The 19,679-nt window shown below is 41.2% G+C and overlaps 1 protein-coding gene across 6 annotated transcripts in view; it reads left to right on the top strand.

The window, feature by feature from the left end:
- TBC1D23 (TBC1 domain family member 23) overlaps positions 1-19,679 on the top strand; it is a 138,031-nt gene that overhangs the window by 87,556 nt on the left and 30,796 nt on the right. For 5 of the 6 annotated variants that reach the window (XM_071693296.1, XM_071693298.1, XM_071693293.1 and 2 more), the window contains 3 exons: positions 7,795-8,008; positions 10,861-11,057; positions 17,897-18,047. In XM_071693296.1, coding sequence (XP_071549397.1) covers positions 7,795-8,008; positions 10,861-11,057; positions 17,897-18,047 — 562 coding nt within the window. The remainder of the gene's footprint in view (positions 1-7,794; positions 8,009-10,860; positions 11,058-17,896; positions 18,048-19,679) is intronic. The other variant, XM_071693295.1, reaches the window with a different exon arrangement.

Below are 19,679 nucleotides of genomic sequence, written 5' to 3'. Positions count from 1 at the left end.
TGAATCAGCCACCAGCGCTGTATCATCAGCGAACAACAACTGACTCACTTCCCAAGCTCTCTCATCCCCAACGGACTTCATACTTGCCCCTCTTTCCAAAACTCTTGCATTCACCTCCCTAACAACCCCATCCATAAACAAATTAAACAACCATGGAGACATCACACACCCCTGCCGCAAACCTACATTCACTGAGAACCAATCACTTTCCTCTCTTCCTACACGTACACATGCCTTACATCCTCGATAAAAACTTTTCACTGCTTCTAACAACTTTCCTCCCACACCATATATTCTTAATACCTTCCACAGAGCATCTCTATCAACTCTATCATATGCCTTCTCCAGATCCATAAATGCTACATACAAATCCATTTGCTTTTCTAAGTATTTCTCACATACATTCTTCAAAGCAAACACCTGATCCACACATCCTCTACCACTTCTGAAACCACACTGCTCTTCCCCAATCTGATGCTCTGTACATGCCTTCACCCTCTCAGTCAATATCCTCCCATGTAATTTACCAGGAATACTCAACAAACTTATACCTCTGTAATTTGAGCACTCACTCTTATCCCCTTTTCCTTTGTACAATGGCACTATGCACGCATTCTGCCAATCCTCAGGCACCTCACCATGAGTCATACATACATTAAATAACCTTACCAACCAATCAACAATACAGTCACCCCCTTTTTTAATAAATTCCACTGCAATACCATCCAAACCTGCTGCCTTGCCGGCTTTCATCTTCCGCAAAGCTTTTACTACCTCTTCTCTGTTTACCAAATCATTTTCCCTAACCCTCTCACTTTGCACACCACCTCGACCAAAACACCCTATATCTGGCACTCTATCATCAAACGCATTCAACAAACCTTCAAAATACTCACTCCATCTCCTTCTCACATCACCACTACTTGTTATCACCTCCCCATTTGCGCCCTTCACTGAAGTTCCCATTTGCTCCCTTGTCTTACGCACTTTATTTACCTCCTTCCAGAACATCTTTTTATTCTCCCTAAAATTTAATGATACTCTCTCACCCCAACTCTCATTTGCCCTTTTTTTCACCTCTTGCACCTTTCTCTTGACTTCCTGTCTCTTTCTTTTATACATCTCCCACTCAATTTCATTTTTTCCCTGCAAAAATCGTCCAAATGCCTCTCTCTTCTCTTTCACTAATACTCTTACTTCTTCATCCCACCACTCACTACCCTTTCTAATCAACCCACCTCCCACTCTTCTCATGCCACAAGCATCTTTTGCACAATTCATCACTGATTCCCTAAATACATCCCATTCCTCCCCCACTCCCCTTACTTCCATTGTTCTCACCTTTTTCCATTCTGTACTCAGTCTCTCCTGGTACTTCCTCACACAAGTCTCCTTCCCAAGCTCACTTACTCTCACCACCCTCTTCACCCCAACATTCACTCTTCTTTTCTGAAAACCCATACAAATCTTCACCTTAGCCTCCACAAGATAATGATCAGACATCCCTCCAGTTGCACCTCTCAGCACATTAACATCCAAAAGTCTCTCTTTCGCGCTCCTGTCAATTAACATGTAATCCAATAACGCTCTCTGGCCATCTCTCCTACTTACATAAGTATACTTATGTATATCTCGCTTTTTAAACCAGGTATTCCCAATCATCAGTCCTTTTTCAGCACATAAATCTACAAGCTCTTCACCATTTCCATTTACAACACTGAACACCCCATGTATACCAATTATTCCCTCAACTGCCACATTACTCACCTTTGCATTCAAATCACCCATCACTATAACCCGGTCTCGTGCATCAAAACCACTAACACACTCATTCAGCTGCTCCCAAAACACTTGCCTCTCATGATCTTTCTTCTCATGCCCGGGTGCATATGCACCAGTAATCACCCATCTCTCTCCATCAACTTTCAGTTTTACCCATATTAATCGAGAATTTACTTTCTTACATTCTATCACATACTCCCACAACTCCTGTTTCATGAGTATTGCTACTCCTTCCCTTGCTCTTGTCTTCTCACTAACCCCTGACTTTACTCCCAAGACATTCCCAAACCACTCTTCCCCTTTACCCTTGAGCTTCGTTTCACTCAGAGCCAAAACATCCAGGTTCCTTTCCTCAAACATACTACCTATCTCTCCTTTTTTCACATCTTGGTTACATCCACACACATTTAGGCACCCCAATCTGAGCCTTCGAGGAGGATGAGCACTCCCCGCGTGACTTCTTCTTCTGTTTCCCAGAGATGTGTGGTAATAAAAAGAGTGTGGTTAAGAGAGCAGAAAAGGGTGTTTTGAAATGGTTTGGTCATGTGGAGAGAATGAGAGGAAAGATTGACAAAGAGGATATATGTGTCAGAGGTGGAGGGAACAAGGAAAAGTGGGAGACCAAATTTCAGGTGGAAAGATGGAGTGAAAAAGATTTTGAGTGATCGGGGCCTGAACATGCAGGAGGATGAAAGGCATGCAAGGAATAGAGTGAATTGGAACGATGTGGTATACTGGGGTGGGCATGTTGTCAATAGATTGAACCAGGGCATGTGAAGCGTCTGGGGTAAACCATGGAAAGTTGTGTGGGGCCTGGATGTGGAAAGGGAGCTGTGGTTTCGGTGCATTATACATGGCAACTAGAGACTGAGTGTGAACGAATGTGGCCTTTGTTGTCTTTTCCTTGTGCTACCTTGCGCACATGCTGGGGGAAAGGGTTGTCATTTCATGTGTAGCGGGGTGGCGATGGGAATGAATAAGGGTAGACAGTATGAATTATGTATATGTGTATATATGTATGTGTCTGTGTGTGTATATATATGTATACATTGAGATGTATAGGTATGTATATGTGCGTGTGTGGATGTGTATGTATATACGTGTGTATGTGGATTGGTTGGGCCATTCTTTTGTATGTTTCCTTGCACAACCTCGCTAATGCAGGAGACAGCAACAAGGTATAATAAAATATAGATAATGAAATAATCAAAGAACCTCTCATTTTAAAGGAGTTTGTCCTGTCCTTGCCAATGAGTGTAGGACAGCCTTGGAGCAGTAGGAACTTTTGGAAAAAGGGCTCACCTGTTACACCAGGACCTTTTAAGAAGGGAGTCGTGGAGTTATTTTGGAATAAAAAAACAATTCTTTGATGCTCATTTTATCTCTTTTATTCCAGGTTTTGCTTGTTGCCACTTTCCTATCTGCTCCTATTTGTTTTCATGTTCTCCTCACACTTCCAAAGCATTTTTTTTCATTGTACCTGAAGTTTGCAGATTCTCTCCATCTTTCATTTGCCCTCCTTCTCAGCCCTTGCATCTCCTTTTGACCTCTTGCCACTTCCTTATGTACATCTCCCAATCACTTACACTGCCTTTCTGTAAATATTGTCCATACACCTCACTTTCTATTTCACTAGCAAATTCATCATCCATTGCTCACTACCCTTTGTCAAATGCCCACATTCCACCTTCTGGATGCCACTCACTTCACCCAGATATGCAAGCAATGCTTCCCCAAATACTTTCCATTCATCACCTTCATCACTTCCTTAGTTTTGAGTTCTCTCACCTCATGCCATTCTTCTCTTACTTATCCAGTTATTCCCATTGACCCCAGCATCACTCAACTACATATACTTATGAATGTTCCTTTTTTTAAGAACCAGGTATTCCAAATCACTAGTCCTATTTCTTCACACAGCTTATCAAAGTATTCTGCATTTTCATTTACATTTACATGTCACCAAATTATACTCTCATGTGCCACACCACCCACACTTGTATTTAAATCACTCACCACTGATACTTGATCCATTGCATCAAAATTGCTAATGCACCTATTCATCTCCTCCCTGAACACTCACCTTTCTTCTTATTAACTACTCTTGCTACAAGATTCAGAAGCACTGACAGTCATCCTGGTGTGAGTTGTCAGTGGGTGCTAGGAGTGATTTATACCTCCCCTGTAGTGGTTGGAGGGTAATGAATGGGTCCTAGGGTTTATGACTCATTCCTTTGGAGTGGTTGTACTGAGGATCACATTTCTTTCCGCTGATGTGATTGATAGGTGGGTGCTGTGTGTCATTTCTGCCTGCCCTAGCTGGTAGATAGTGTGGGAGCTGGGTGGTTGATATTGAGGTCATATCCTCCTCCCTTGGCATGGATGGTGATGGGGGAGGTTGGGATCATGTCTCTCCCCTGACATGGCTGGTGGTGTTGAGGGATAGGGGGTTGAAATTGTGTCTCCCTCCCTTGACGTGAGTGGTGGTGGAGGGTAGTGTGGGAGTCAAGTCTCCCTCCACTTGGTCCTAAGCATTGTGTCTGCCTTCCCTGGCATGAATGGTGGCTAGGAGTTGTGCAAAGGGTCATGTTTGCCTCCTCTGGCATGGATGTTGGCTAGGGGTGGGTGCTGAGGGGACATGTCTACCTCCCCTGGCCTAGATGGTAGGTGCTAAGGGACATGTCTGCCTCCCCTGATATGGATGGTGGGTGGGGGTGGCTGCTGAGGGACATATCTGCTTCCCCTTGCTTGGGTGGTATGTGGGAGTGGGAGCTGAGAGTCATGTCCACCTCCCCTGGTCTGGGTTGTGGATGGGGATGGGTGCTGAGGGTCATGTCTGCCTCCACTGACCTGGGTGGTGGATATTGTGGTTGCTGAGGGACATGTCTGCCTTCCCTGGCCTGGATGGTGGGTGTTGAAGGACATGTCTGCCTCCTCTGGCATGGTTGATGGGTGGGGATGGGTCCTGAGGGTTATGTCTGCCTCCCCTGGCATGGATGGTGGGTTCTGAGGGTTATGTCTGCCTCCCCTGGCATTGTTAATGGCTGGAGGTGGGTGCTGGAGGTCATATTATCCTTCCCTGGCATGGATGGTGGGTTCTGAGGGTATGTCTGCCTCTCCTGGCATTGGAGGTGGGTGCTGGAGGTCATATTATCCTTCCCTGGCTTGGATGGTGGGTGCTGAGGGACATGTCCGCCTCCCCTGGCATTGGTAATGGCTGGAGGTCATATTAGCCTCCCCTGGCTTGGATGGTGGTGGGTGATGAGGGACATGTCTGCCTCCTTTTGAATAGATGGTAGTTCAGGGTTGGGGCTGTGGATTATGGTTCTCTCTCCTCTTCCTCTAAGTTCTTTATTCAAACTCACACTCCAAATTACCTTTAACTTTGTACTGTTAGACCTAATAACCTTGATTTTATTTACCTTTACTTTCATCTTTCTACATGCTATCCCAAACTCAGACATCAGCCTCGGCACTTTCTCACTTGAATCTGCCACCAGCACTGTGTCATTAGCAAACAACAACTGACTCACCTTCCAGGCATGCTGAAGGTGGGAGATGGAGAGGTGAGAAAGGGTAGTGAGTGTAGGAATGAAGAATTTAAGGTGGTGATGAAAGAGAAAAGAGAGGTGTATGGGCATTATTTGCAGGGAAGAAATGCAGTGCTTGGAAGATGTACAAGAGAAAGAGATAGGTCAAGAAGAAGGTACAGGGGCCAAAAAAAGAGAGCAAGTATGAGTTTGGATGATCGAGTATCAGCAAACTTCAGGGAGAATATGAAAATTTTTTGGAAGGAGGTTAATAGTGTGAAGAAAACAAGAGAACAAAAGGGAAATTCAGTAAAGGGGGGCAAATGGAGAAGTGGTAACAGGCAGAAATAAAGTGAAGAGATGGAGTGAGTATTTTGAACCATTATTTAATACATTCAGTGTTAGGGAGACAAATGTGGGATGTCTTGGACATAGAGGTAGGTGAAGCAAGAGGGTCATAGAAAGTGGTCTAATGAAAAGAGAAGAGATGGTGAAAGTGTTGCATGAAATGAAGTTTGTTTTGGCAAACCTGTTGGAGTGGATGGGATTGCTGTTAAATTTCTTAAGAAAGAACATGATTGTGTTGATTGGTTAATTAGGATTTTCAGTATATGTATTGGTCATAGCGAGACCCCTAAGGATTCATAGACTGCCTGTACAGTGATATTGTATAAAGGCAAGGGACAAAAGTGACTGTACAAATCAAAGAGGTATAAGTTTGTTCAGTGTAGCTAGTAAGTTGTACGGGAGAATCTTAATTGAAAGGGTGGTACTTGCACAGAGCTTCATAGTGGGGAGGGACAGTGTGGCTTTATGTAAAGTGGTAGAGGCTGTGTGGATCAAGTATTTGCTTAAAAGAATTTTTATGAGAAATACTTAGAGAAACATAATACCTGTATGTGGTATTTATGGATCTGGAGAAAGCATACAATAGAGATGCTCTGTTGAAGGTGTTGTGAATATATGGTGTGGGAGGAAAGCTGTTAGAAGCTTTGAGGAGTTTTTATCAAGAGTGTAAGGCATGAGTGAGAGTAGGAAGAGAGGAGAATGAGTCTTTCTAGGTGTAGGTGTGTTGTGTCAGTGGTGTGTGATATCATCATAGCTGTTTGATTTGTTTATGGATATCCTTAATGGAGAAAGTGAATGCAATGATCTATATGAAAGCAGTCAGTAAGCAATCAGTTAAAGGTCAGGGGCTTAGGTGAATCACTGGGTGTTTGCTGATTACTTAGCATTGGTGGCAGGTTCAAGTGGAAAATTGCAGAAGCTGGTTTCTGAGTGTGAAACAGATTTGAAAGGAGAAAGGTGAGTCATTGTGCATAAAAGCAAGGTTATTAGGTTTAGCAGTGAAGAGGAAGAGGTTATTTAGAGTGTGAGTTTGAATGGAGAGGACATGGAGGAAGTGGAATGTATTAGTTGCTTGGGAGGGGATTGACAGCAAATGGAAACATGGAGCTGAAGTGAGTAAAGGGTGTGTTAGAGGTCCAAAGCCTTTAGCACATGTGTGTGGAAAGAGATTGCAATCTTTGAAGGCAAAGACTGTTATGTTTGATGATTTGATGATATAGTAGTTCGGTCAGTGCTGTATGGGTGTGAGGCTTGAGCCTTAGATACACTCATAAATGTAAAGGATAGGGTGAACGTGTTGGAATTGTAATGTTTGAAGAGAATCTTTTGTGTGAAGAGGGTTGATGAAATAATGAGTGATGGAGTAAGAGAGAGATGTGGTAGCAAGAGGAGTATTTATGAGAGACTGGAAGAGGTTATGCTGAAATTGTTTGGACGTATGGTGATGATGAGTGGGGAAAGGATGGGTAAGAGGGGGTATACACATCAGAAGTGGAATGAACAAGGTGAAAGGAGAACTGAAGAGGTATTGGAAGGATGGAATGAAAGATGCTTTGAAGGCTCGGGATCTGATCATGTAGGAGGTTTGGGATGTACAAGGTATGGAGCAAATTTTAGCAATTTGGTTTACAGAGGGCTGTCAGTGGGCTGAACCAGGACATGTTGAGTGGTTGTTGAAAACCACAGAAAGGTGCCTGGATGTGGATGGGGGCTCTGGTTTTAATGCATTGTACATGACAGCTATAAAATGGATTTGAGCAGATGAGGCCATTTTGATGTCTGCTCCTGTCACTTCTTGGCTAACTCAGGAAATGGTGAACATGTTGGAAAAAAAGATTTAGGTTGCCATGTAAGGTAGGATATCTAATAAGAGTAAGGTGAAGTATGGTGTAAGGAAGCAGAGGTATACAGGGAGACAACACTGTTTACAACAATATATGAAAGTTTAGAATATGTAGTGCAGCTCAGAGCTGGGGCACAGTTAGGATTTTTAAATTGAAAAATGAGTTGTAGATGGTAGGCAGCTTTCTTTTGTCAGCTGATTATTATTCTTTAGATTCTCGGGTAAGTATCCTTTACTGCCTCCCACCCTTTATTTTTCACAAAATGTAATGTTAGTGTGTGGTTTTTACAGATGCTTCAACACCCAGCCTCATTTCAAACTGCCGTCCAAGGTCTCTTCATGGCTCAGCGTCAAGCTGTGGCTTCAGAAACCCCCGGCTGTGGCCAGCACCTGTGTTTCATTGGTTCAGGACGGGAGCAGGAAGACCAGTATGTACATATGGTAGTAGCATCATTCCTTCAGCGCAACACGCAATACGTCAGTTTAGCCAAAGGGGGTTATCATGGTAAGCTATATTCTGTCTTTATTCCCAGTTTTGATTCTCAGAACATTAAAAGCAATGCCATGTATCTGGAGAATCCTTGTATTGTTTCATCATTTTCTTCTGGGTCATTTGTTGCAGCCAAGTTATACAGGAAAAAAGTTTAAAGGGATTCATGATTTACTCTGGATTTGGTTTTCCTGATTGCTTCAGAAAACCAAAGAAATTGATTCAGGTGAGATGCATTCATAAGTTTCCCACAGGTACTGGGATCACATGGTGAGTACCATTTTCTTTCCTTGTTTTATTATAACATATGATTATATTAGTTTACATTTGGTAGATTTACTGAGTTTTCAGGTGGTGGTAATAGAATCTTTGAAAAGCTCATAGGTCAAATAAAAAAATTAACTAATTTTTTTTACACTTTATTGTCTTTTCCTGCGTTTGTGAGGTAGCACCATGAGCAATGAAAGGCTGCATCCTCTCACATCCATTCTCTTACTGCCAAGTGTAATGCAAAAAAACGACAGCTTCCTGTCCACAGCCAGGCCCCATAGACCTTCACAAGCCCTGGTTTAGTCTATAGACAACACATTGACCCAAGTATACCACATCATCTGAATTCACTCTACCCCATGCATGCCTTTCACCCTCCTGCATGTTCAGGCCCCAGTGCTCAAAGTCTTTTTTATTCCATCCTCCCATCTCCAGTTTGGTGTCTCCATTTTCCTTGTTTTTCCTACTTTTGACACATCCTCTTTGTCAACCATTCTTCTCTTTCTGTCCATAGGTCCAAACTATTTCAGCACACTCTCTTCAGGTCTCTTACCAAACTCTGTTTAATACCACACATCTCTCTTACCCTTTCACTACTTACTTGATCAAACCACCTCACCATACATATAGTCCTCATACCTTTCATTTCCAACATATCCATCCTCCTCCACACATCCTTATCTGTAGCCCACGCCTCGCATCCATACAGTATTGTTGGGACTACTATACTTTCAAACATACCCATTTTTCTTTCTCCATATAATGTTCTCTCCTCCCACACATTCTTTAGCACCCCAGAACCTTCACCACCTTACTCACCCTATGACTCACTTTCTCTTCTGTGGTTCTCTTCACTGCCATGTCCACTCCCAAGTATCTAAAACACTTCATTTACTCCAATTTTTCTCCATTCAGACACACCCCAATTAACCTGTCTCTCGACTCTGCTAAACTTATTCACATTTACTCTCAAGGTTTCCTTTTGACACACTCTTCCAAACTAAGTCATCAGTATTTCTCACACACATTCTTTAAAACAAACACCTGATCCACACATCCTTTACCACTTCTGAAGCTCCTCTCCAATCTGTTGCTCTGTACGTGCCTTCACCCTCTCAATCAGTACTGTCCCATACAACTTACCAGGCACATTCAACAAACTTATGCCTCTGTAGTTTGAACACTCATATTTATCCCCCTTGCCTCTGTAGAATGGCATTTTACATGCATTCTACCAGTCATCAGTCACCTCACCATGATCCATATAGACATTAAAAACCCTTACTAACCAATCAACAATACAGTCACTCCCTTTCTTACAAAGTAAAGAGAGTGGTCACTTGCAACAGACACATTCCTTTAGCTGCTTCCAAAACACTCAGCTTCATCATTCTTCTCATGACCAGGTATAATAATCACCCATCTTTTGTAATCACCTTACTCCCTTACTCTCTTTGACACATTTCCACAACTCATCCTTCAGCAGAAGGGCTACCCCTTTCATATCTCTCACCTTCATACTAACTCCGAACTTTGCCCCAAGAAATTCCCAAATCTTTCTTCCTCCATGCCTTTTTATCTTTGTTTCACTCGGACCTAGAACACCTAGACTTCTCTCCTCAAGCAAACACACTTACACACACACACACACACACACACACAGAGTGTTGTATGTAAAGAATAGCAATGTAGTAGTAAAAAATAAAGGATGAGTTACCATTTTATTATTTTACTGAATAATGACACTCCTTGTGAGTGCTGCTAGAAAATAGCTCCATGGCCAAAGGGTTGATTATAGATGTTTTCTCCATCAGTTTTATAAATTGATAACATCATGAGTTGTCAGCTGCAGGCAGTCTTTGACCATGTTGATGCTGAGCATCATTTCATGACTAAGTAATTTTTTTAAGTTATACTACCCATATTTCCAAGTTGAAAGGTCCTCCTGTTTTGGTATGACTGTACTATTTTATTCATAATTCTGTTAGAGCTTGATAATACTCATGTTCCCAAGTTGAAAGGTCCTCCTGTTTTACCAGGACTTCTGTTCTGTTTTATTCATAATTCAGTTAGCTTGTTATGGATTGGATTTGACTTGTAGGCTATATCATATCTAATGTCCTGACTTATGAGGATATCCAATCTTGGCAGAACATATTAGAGTGTTTAAGAGATGGGGCCCCATCCAAGTATAGTATGATTAGGTAATTGCAAACAGGCAACAATGAATTTCAAGCCAGTGGCTTCAACTTTACTTTTAGACCATAAACTGTGTCTTGAAGACTACTTGTGTCGTTATTTTATTTTCCTGCTAAGATTATGAGTTATGATATCATAACAGTGATCTGAACAAGTGTGTGAGACAGGTTTTCTTGTTTTATCATGTCAGTATTCTAAAAGGTGGCTGTCATTTCAAAGTTGTTTTTCCTTTTGTCTACACAAGTGAATTTGCAAAGTGGCATAAGAGATTAGTTTTTGGATAAGTATTGCTTAATCAGTGTTACTCTGTGTTGACTTTATTTTCATGTGTAAATAATTTGAATTGTAATTATGTAGATATGCATCACAATGTGATTTTGTCATCATTACTTTTTCAGCCATCCATGATCTTCTAGTTCATAATATAAATGAAAGCCTTGCTGACCATGATTCCAAACGTTGTCTTGTGTGTGCCCCAGACAGTCAGTCACATTCCTCCGAGCCAGCTGACCATGAAGATTTTATAGCATCTCCCAAGCCCCAGCAGTCTTTCATGAACAAGTTCTCCTCCTTATCCTCAGTCTTCAAAATGAGAGTAAGAGCTTTATAATTGTATATTCAAGAGATATTGCAGTGTTTAGTTGTGGTAACAATATTTCAGAGCTGATATACGTATTGACTCCTTATATGAAGGAGTTTTTGGAATATGTGATAGAATGTAAGCAAACAAACCCCAGACTGATATGGGTAAAAATGAAAGTGTATCATGTAAGGTGTATAATTATTAGTGCTTATTCACTTGGCCATGAGAGGAATCACTAAGTGAGGTGAGAGATGAGATATTTGTGATAGAGTTAGGTGCAAAAGTGGGTAATGTGGCAGTTGTGGGGTATGGCTAGAGGCATGGAGTATTTAGTAATGTGAATGGAACTGATGATCAGCTTTTGGAGTAGTTTGCTGAAAAAGGACTGATGATTAGGGCTACCTGGTTTATATAGAGGGACATATGGACGTTTATGTGGAGTTGGAAAGATGGTAGGTAGGCATTTATGGATTACATTCTAACTGATGGTTGTGCAAGAGAGAGGCTCTTAGGTGTGAATATGCTGAGAGGAGCAGCTGGTGGGGTGCCTGATCCTTACGTGCTGCTTGTTTAGGTGAAGATTTGTAGAAGTTTTCTGAAAAGAGGAAATGATGTAGATGAGAAGAGGATGATGAAAGTATCTGACCTTGGTAGAGAAGCTTTTGTGAAGAGATATCATGAGAGATTAGGTGTAGAATTGGGAAAGGTGAGAGTAAATGAAGCTATGAAAGTGCTTCATCCTTAACAGGCCGCTGGCAGAGGACAACTCTAGCGCATTGTTGGCAGAGGCTCCTGCCTAATGTTCCTACTGACTACTACTACCTGCATCTACCAAATGTTCCTGCCTATTACTTCTACCTAAGCTCATGCCTAAATGTTCCTACCTACTACTGAAATCTAATCCTTTTACCATTTTACCAAAAGGCTGAGCTAGCGCATAGTGCTCACCGCTGGAGAATCTGTAGTTACGAAGAATGAGCTACGTGAGTTGAGTGTTGTCAAGTGCTATGTATAACAAGGAGAGATTGTATGTTTGTTGACGGAAAGCCAGTAGTCCACGTATGGTTGAAGCAGAAAGGAAAGACAGCTACCTAGGTCAGAGAAGGGCATCTTGACAACCGTTTAAGTGCTGGCTTACTACACAACTGTTACTAATCCTCCCGATACCCAAGTTGGTAGTACTCTTAACCTACCCCCCTGGTCGTTAGCTGCCTATCTCTACCTAGTAAGTTGTGTAGAAGTATGATGGTTGAGAGGGTGGTGGCATGCAGAGAGCATGAGATTAGGGAGGAATAGTGTGGTTTCAGGAGTGGAAGAGGATGTATGGATCAATTGTTTGCTTTGAAAAATGTGTGTGAGAAGTACTTAGAGACACAAAGGGATTTGTATATGGTATTAATGGGTCTGTATAAAGTATAGGATAGGGTTGATGGAGATGCTTTGTTAAAAGTGCTACAAATGTATGGTATGGGAGGAAAGTTGCTGCATGCCATCAGGAGTTTTTATCAAGAGAGTAAGGAATGTGTGTGAATAGGGAGAGAGGAGGATGAGTGATTCCAGGTGAAGATGGGTGTGAAGGATGGGTGTTTAAGTGTTTAATAGCAGTTTAATCAGTTTATGGATGGGGTGTTGTGGGAGGTAAATGCTTGGGTCTTAGAGAGAGGGGCTTGGAAGATGAGTCAGTTTTTATTTTCTGATAACACAGCACTGATGGCAGATTTAAGTGAGAAATTGCAGAAATTGGTATATGAGTTTGGGAAAGTATGTGAAAAGATAAAGTTGATAGTAAATGTGAATTAAAGCAAGGTTTTACATTTAAGAGTGGAGAGAGACATGTTAGTTGTGATGTAAGTTTGAATAGAGAAAACTTGGAGGAAGTGAAGCATTGTGGATACCTGGAAATGGACATGGCAGTAAATGAAACAATGGAAGCTGAGGTGATTCAACGGATGAGTGAGATGGCTAAGGTTCTGGGAACATTGAGGAATGTGCAGAAAGGGAGATCAGTATCTGGGAGGTGGAAGATGGTCGTGTTTGAAGGTATAGTCATCCCAGCAATATTGTATGAATGAGAAGTATGAGAAATAAATGAGAATTTATTGAAGAGGCACAAATCTAATCTCACATGTTTATTTATGACTTCCAGACCTTGTTTTAATTTTCACTGAGCTTCCTGAAGGAACCATACAGGATTAACTTGCTCCAGGTCTCTCCCAACATATATCATACTCTATTTGGCTTGGAAAACTGATGTTACTTTGTCTTTGATCTTCAAGTGTTTTATCAGGTTCCTGACTCATGATTTGCCCAGAGCTCATATGTCTTGTGTCCTGCTGCATGTCACTCATACCATCCAAACCCCCCTCCTGTATGATTACTTACCTTAGAGCTCCCTGCTCTGACAACTTTACACTTCTCAGTCACATTTAATTGATATGTCTTCTGAGAACTCTATTATCATACATTTCTGTCTTTTATGACAGGAGTCTAGTTACTTCCACTACTGCTCTTGGTACCCAACAAACTCCCTTACCGCTATAATTTTCCACTGGCATTTCATCATTTACCTTAAATTCCCTTAAAGGCTGCCCTTATTATTATATTTCTTATATTCTTATATTTCTTATATTTCTTATACTCTTATTTGCTTTGAAGAATGTATGTGAGAAATACTTAGAAAAGCAAATGGATTTGTATGTAGCATTTATGGATCTGGAGAAGGCATATGATAGAGTTGATAGAGATGCTCTGTGGAAGGTATTAAGAATATATGGTGTGGGAGGCAAGTTGTTAGAAGCAGTGAAAAGTTTTTATTGAGGATGCAAGGCATGTGTACATGTAGGAAGAGAGGAAAGTGATTGGTTCTCAGTGAATGTAGGTTTGCGGCAGGGGTGTGTGATGTCTCCATGGTTGTTTAATTTGTTTATGGATGGGGTTGTTAGGGAGGTGAATGCAAGAGTTTTGGAAAGAGGGGCAAGTATGAAGTCTGTTGGGGATGAGAGAGTTTGGGAAGTCAGAGATATAGATAGATAGATAAACCCATATCTAAATTAGGCCACCAAACATGATCTAGCTATCCTCTTCATTGTGGAGATACCTGGATGAGCCTTGTGCATTTCTTTTGATACACTTTGTTGTCCTGATGGAGGAACCACTACTCTGTTCCCCCTCATTATGCCACCTTCGTTTGTACCAAGTTCATCTCTACTTACATTAAATGACTTAAACTCTGGAACCTAAGCAGCTTTTGATTAACCATTTGTGTTAAAAGACAAAACCTTAAATCCTTAGCATATTCTGGATCATATGCTGTCCATTTCCAGATGTAATTAGCTCCAACTGGTGAATCTTTAGTGTGCTCTAGCAACAATATGGTATCTGTGGGGAGTGGTGCTCATGCTGGTTTCTCTACTAATGGTAACCTACTCAGTTGGTCAACATTTTCATTGTTATGACCATTTCTAAATTTCAACTGGTAATCATAAGCTGCAAGTGAGATGGCCCAACATTGTACTTTCACACTAGCTATACTGGGCAAAGCCTTGTGTTTGTGTAAAAGTGAAACTATGGGCTTGTAGTCAGTGACTAATATGAATGATGTTCCATACACATAGTTGTGAAGATGGCATATTCCAGACACTGTTACTAAACTCTTCCTGTTAATTTGTATATAATTATTCTCAGAATCATCCAATTTGTTTGAAGCAAAAGCTATAGGTTGTTCTGATCCTTCATTTTGGTGTGCTAGCACTGCCCTTACACCATACATTGATGCATTGCATGACAAAACAAGAGGCCCATCTGGATCATTATGTACCAAAACCTCACCAGGCAACATCTGCTTTGCTTTCTTAAATGCAGATTCTTGTGGTTGCAACTACTGCCATTGAGCCCCCTTCCTTAACAACATATACAATGGCACAAGGACTAAAGAGAGGTTTCTGAAGAATTTACCATAACAATTTGTACCCCATAAGAATGATTGCAATGTTTTTGCATCTGTTGGTCTGGGTGAATCCACAATTGCTTTTACTTTAATTTGTGATACATGAATGCCCTGTGCATCAATTTTGTGTCATAGATAACTCACACTTTTGAACAACCTCACATATGTCAAAATGCAGCTTCAAACCTTTTTCTTTAATCTCTACCACCTTGGTCAAGTTTGCTTTATGTTCTGCTTTAGTGCTTCCATTGATCAAATTATCATGTAGATATACAACAGTGTGTGGATTATCTTTCAGTAAATTGTACAGTTCTCTTTGGAAAATCCAAGTTGCCCTCATGATCCCATGGGGTAATCTGTTATACCTGAGCAACCCTCTGTGTGTTTATCACACAATACTTTTTTTGACTCTTCATCCAATAACATCTTTTGATAAGGACTACTCAAGTCCAATTTTGAGAAAGACTTTCCTTTTACCAAACTGGTGAATAAGTCATTTTTGGTACTGGAAAAATGTCCCTCTCAGCCACTGGGTGTACTGTCACTTAAAAGTCTCCACAAATCCTAATTTGTTAGGATGGCTTGGACACAACAACTGTCATAGTGGGCTATTCTGAGATTTCCACTGGTGTGAGTGTTCCATTTGCTACCCACCTGTCCAATTCTATGTCTGTGGCCTCTGTCAAAGAAAAAGGCAGTGGGTGAGCTTTCAAAAATTTTCGCTGTACGGTAGTATCTACATGAATTTTGGTCCTCCCTCATGTATATTTGCCCAAACCTTCCTCAAATACACCAGCATACTTCATTTTTAAATCCTTCTCAGACTTTTCATTGCTATCCAAATGTTCTTGTACATTAAACACTAAATTCTTTCAATCATTCTGGAGTGTTTGTAGTCAGTTCCTGCCTAACAAATTTTTTCCATCACCTGCTTCTGCTACTACTACTACTGACAACTCATATACTGAATCATGGTGTGTGACATGAGCTTTCATGACATCTTTAACTATCACTCTTTCTCCCGTGTATAACTTCAATATCACATTATCTTTTGTTAGTTTCTCTCGTAATCTGGGTACCTTGTCACACAGACTCTCATAAACTTGTTCATTAATTATGGTAGAACTTGCAGCAATGTCTTTCTCCAAATCTGTCTCATGCCCTTCAATATTCAGTCTACTTGTAAATAGGTGAACACTTTCCATTTGTATCTCTCATGTTTCCACTACTATGATATAGTACTGAACTGAATTCAAAATAGTCTCAACCTCTCTCAACACCATCATTATTTTGTAATCTTTCTTCCTGTTTTCTATGTTTGCCACTTGATACATTTTCCCTCCTCTTGGCAGTCCTCCTATCCCTCCTGGTGACCCTCCTCCCCCTCTTGACACTGTTGTCCTTCCTCTTGGTGAAGGCTCTCTCTTGGGTGTGTTGTTTGGAGAAGGCTTGAAACTGCTATAGTACTAGGGAATGCCTATCCATTCATTCTTCTCTTAGTCCAATCATGTTGCTGAAACTGCTGACATTTATGGGAGACTTTTTTGGCAGTTATGGTGCCTCTTGTCTCAGGCCCAATAGCTGTTTGGATGATGAACTTCACCACATCTCCAACAGGGTGGACCTTGTGTCACAGCATGCAAGGATGGTGGCTGTTTCATATCTGACACGTCCCTCTGTGTTGCTTCTATTGGCCACAGCCTGATTGTGGATTTTCTTGGACAACAGAATCTCAGTAGTCTTGGGCTCTAATGCCAGAAGTTTTCTTGAATCTGTTCATCATTAATACAGTCAACTGGTCATGCAACATTTTATCTTGTGGGTCTGTCATCAAAGAGCTAAAATTGCAGTGCTCTGTTGATTCTTTCAAGACAACACTCTCTCCTAGTCACCTAATTCTTTTATAGAATTTTCATCTTGCTACTGTGTCTGACAGCTTTGGCTCATGATGTTTAGATAACTCTTTACAGAGTTCTTAAAAAGTCAGTTCTCCAGGATAGGCTTGCATGAATTTCTTTGTAGCTTGTATGTCTTAGGTCTTAGCATTGCTATCAGTGCACCTCTAGATTTTCCTGCAATGAGCACTTTGCTCACCACATTATATAAAAGCAGTAAGTAGGAGTGTTGGACAGGAGCCTTGGGTAGAAACATTTGCTAGAAGTAAATGGTAGGAGCATTTCCTGGGAACAGTAGATTGTTGTAGTAGGTTGTAACTTTGGGCAGGAATATTGTATAGACATATTAGAACAAATTTGTAGGAACATTAGGCAGGAGCCTCTGAAAACACTGTGCTATAGTTGCCCTCTTGCTGTGACCTGCTAAGGGTGAGGCAGTAGAGGCTTAGAAGCGGCACTGGAGTTTGTCAGGTATGAAGACTCTTTTGCCATGGCCACCCCCTTGAGGGAGCTCCCAAAGGGAATGGGCATCAGAGAATTAGATAGATAGATAGATAGATAGGAATGAAAGTTATGAAACTTGAGATTTTAAGAAGATATAGATGGCCTTGGATGGAAAGATCTTGGAATTTTGGTAGGAGATGAGTCATACAAGAAGCTTTATTAATGCAATTTTATGACATTATAGTTCAGATGTTGAGTTCTAAATAAAAGTTCTATGAGCACTATATATTTATGTTTATGGAGAAAGTTAACAACCCAAATTCCTTTTGTATCATTAAGGGTTCTAGAGACCATGAATAAGGAGGATGTTTCTGCTGATTTGCACATCTGATTGATGAGACTAACTGGAAACTGGAATTACAAATGAAATGGGATTTTTTTCGTGAGAATGGTAATATCATGGGAGATGAGGCTGATTTGCTAAATTTAAAAGAATTGTAACACTTTGTTTATAACATTACATGAATAGCAGTTTCCTTTGTCAGGGTGGTTTCATTTTTTTTCAGTCTGTGGAAATGAAGGAAAAGTTAGTGGAATACATCACAAATCCCAATGGTGAGAGCTTGACCATAGATCGCCATGTGAGTCCTCAAGATCGGGGAAAGCTCTACCGCAACCAAGGGGATGTTTTCAGTATTGAAGATGAGGATGGTGACAGTATGTACTTATAATCAGACTTGCATTGATTTTGGTTCTTTCCTATGATTTCCAGAGATTCCTTAATTGCTATAAGCCGTGTCATGTGTGAACTATGTTCCCTCTCTATGTTCACCTTATTGAAATGTAATTCTATCAAAAATATAGGACTGTTTAATCTTTCTCCCCTATCCCTGGGGATAGGGGAGAAAGAATACTTCCCACGCATTCCTCACGTGTTGTAGAAGGCGACTAAAGGGGATGGGAGCCAGGGGCTAGAAACCCTCCCCTCCTTGTATTTTAACTTTCTAAAAGGGGAAACAGAAGAAGGAGTCACGCGGGGAGTGCTCATCCTCCTCGAAGGCTCAGACTGAAGTGTCTAAATGTGTGTGGATGTAACCAAGATGAGAAAAAAGGAGAGATAGTTAGTATGTTTGAGGAAAGGAACCTGGATGTTTTAGCTCTGAGTGAAACGAAGCTCAAGGGTAAAGGGGAAGAGTGGTTTGGGAATGTCTTGGGAGTAAAGTCAGGGGTTAGTGAGAGGACAAGAGCAAGGGAAGGAGTAGCACTACTGCTGAAACATGAGTGGTGGGAGTATGTGATAGAGTGTAAGAAAGTAAATTCTACATTGATATGGGTAAAACTGAAAGTTGATGGAGAGAGATGGGTGATTATTGGTGCATATGCACCTGGGCATGAGAAGAAAAATCATGAGAGGCAAGTGTTTTGGGAGCAGCTGAATGAGTGTGTTAGTGGTTTTGATGCATGAGACCGGGTTATAGTGATGGGTGATTCAAATGCAAAGGTAAGTAATGTGGCAGTTGAGGGAATAATTGGTATACATGGGGTGTTCAGTGTTTTAAATGGAAATGGTGAAGAGCTAGTAGATATATGTGCTGAAAAAGGACTGGTGATTGGGAATACCTGGTTTAAAAAGAGAGATATACATAAGTATATGTATGTAAGTAGGAGAGATGGCCTGAGAGCGTTATTGGATTACGTATTAATTGATAGGCGCGCGAGAGACTTTTGGATGTTAATGTGCTGAGAGGTGCAACTGGAGGGATGTCTGATCATTATCTTGTGGAGGTGAAGGTGAAGATTTGTAGAGGTTTTCGGAAAAGAAGAGAGAATGTTGGGGTGAAGAGACTTGTGAAAGTAAGTGAGCTTGGGAAGGAGACTTGTGTGAGGAAGTACCAGGAGAGACTGAGTACAGAATGGAAAAACGTGAGAACAAAGGAGGTAAGGGGAGTTGGGGAGGAATGGGATGTATTTAGGGAAGCAGTGATGGCTTGCACAAAAGATGCTTGTGGCATGAGAAGCGTGGGAGGTGGGCAGATTAGAAAGGGTAGTGAGTGGTGGGATGAAGAAGTAAGATTATTAGTGAAAGAGAAGAGAGAGGCATTTGGACAATTTTTACAGGGAAAAAATGCAAATGAGTGGGAGATGTATAAAAGAAAGAGGCAGGAGGTGAAGAGAAAGGTGCAATAGGTGAAAAAAAGGGCAAATGAGAGTTGGGGTGAGAGAGTATCATTAAATTTTAGGGCGAATAAAAAGATGTTTTGGAAGGAGGTAAATAAAGTGCGTAAGACAAGGGAGCAGATGGGAACTTCAGTGAAGGGGGCTGATGGGGAGGTGATAATAAGTAGTGGA

This window comes from Panulirus ornatus, chromosome 55 (assembly GCF_036320965.1).
Source record: "Panulirus ornatus isolate Po-2019 chromosome 55, ASM3632096v1, whole genome shotgun sequence".
Classification (NCBI taxonomy): Eukaryota; Metazoa; Arthropoda; class Malacostraca; order Decapoda; family Palinuridae; genus Panulirus; species Panulirus ornatus.
This window is presented reverse-complemented; position numbering and strand designations above follow the sequence as displayed.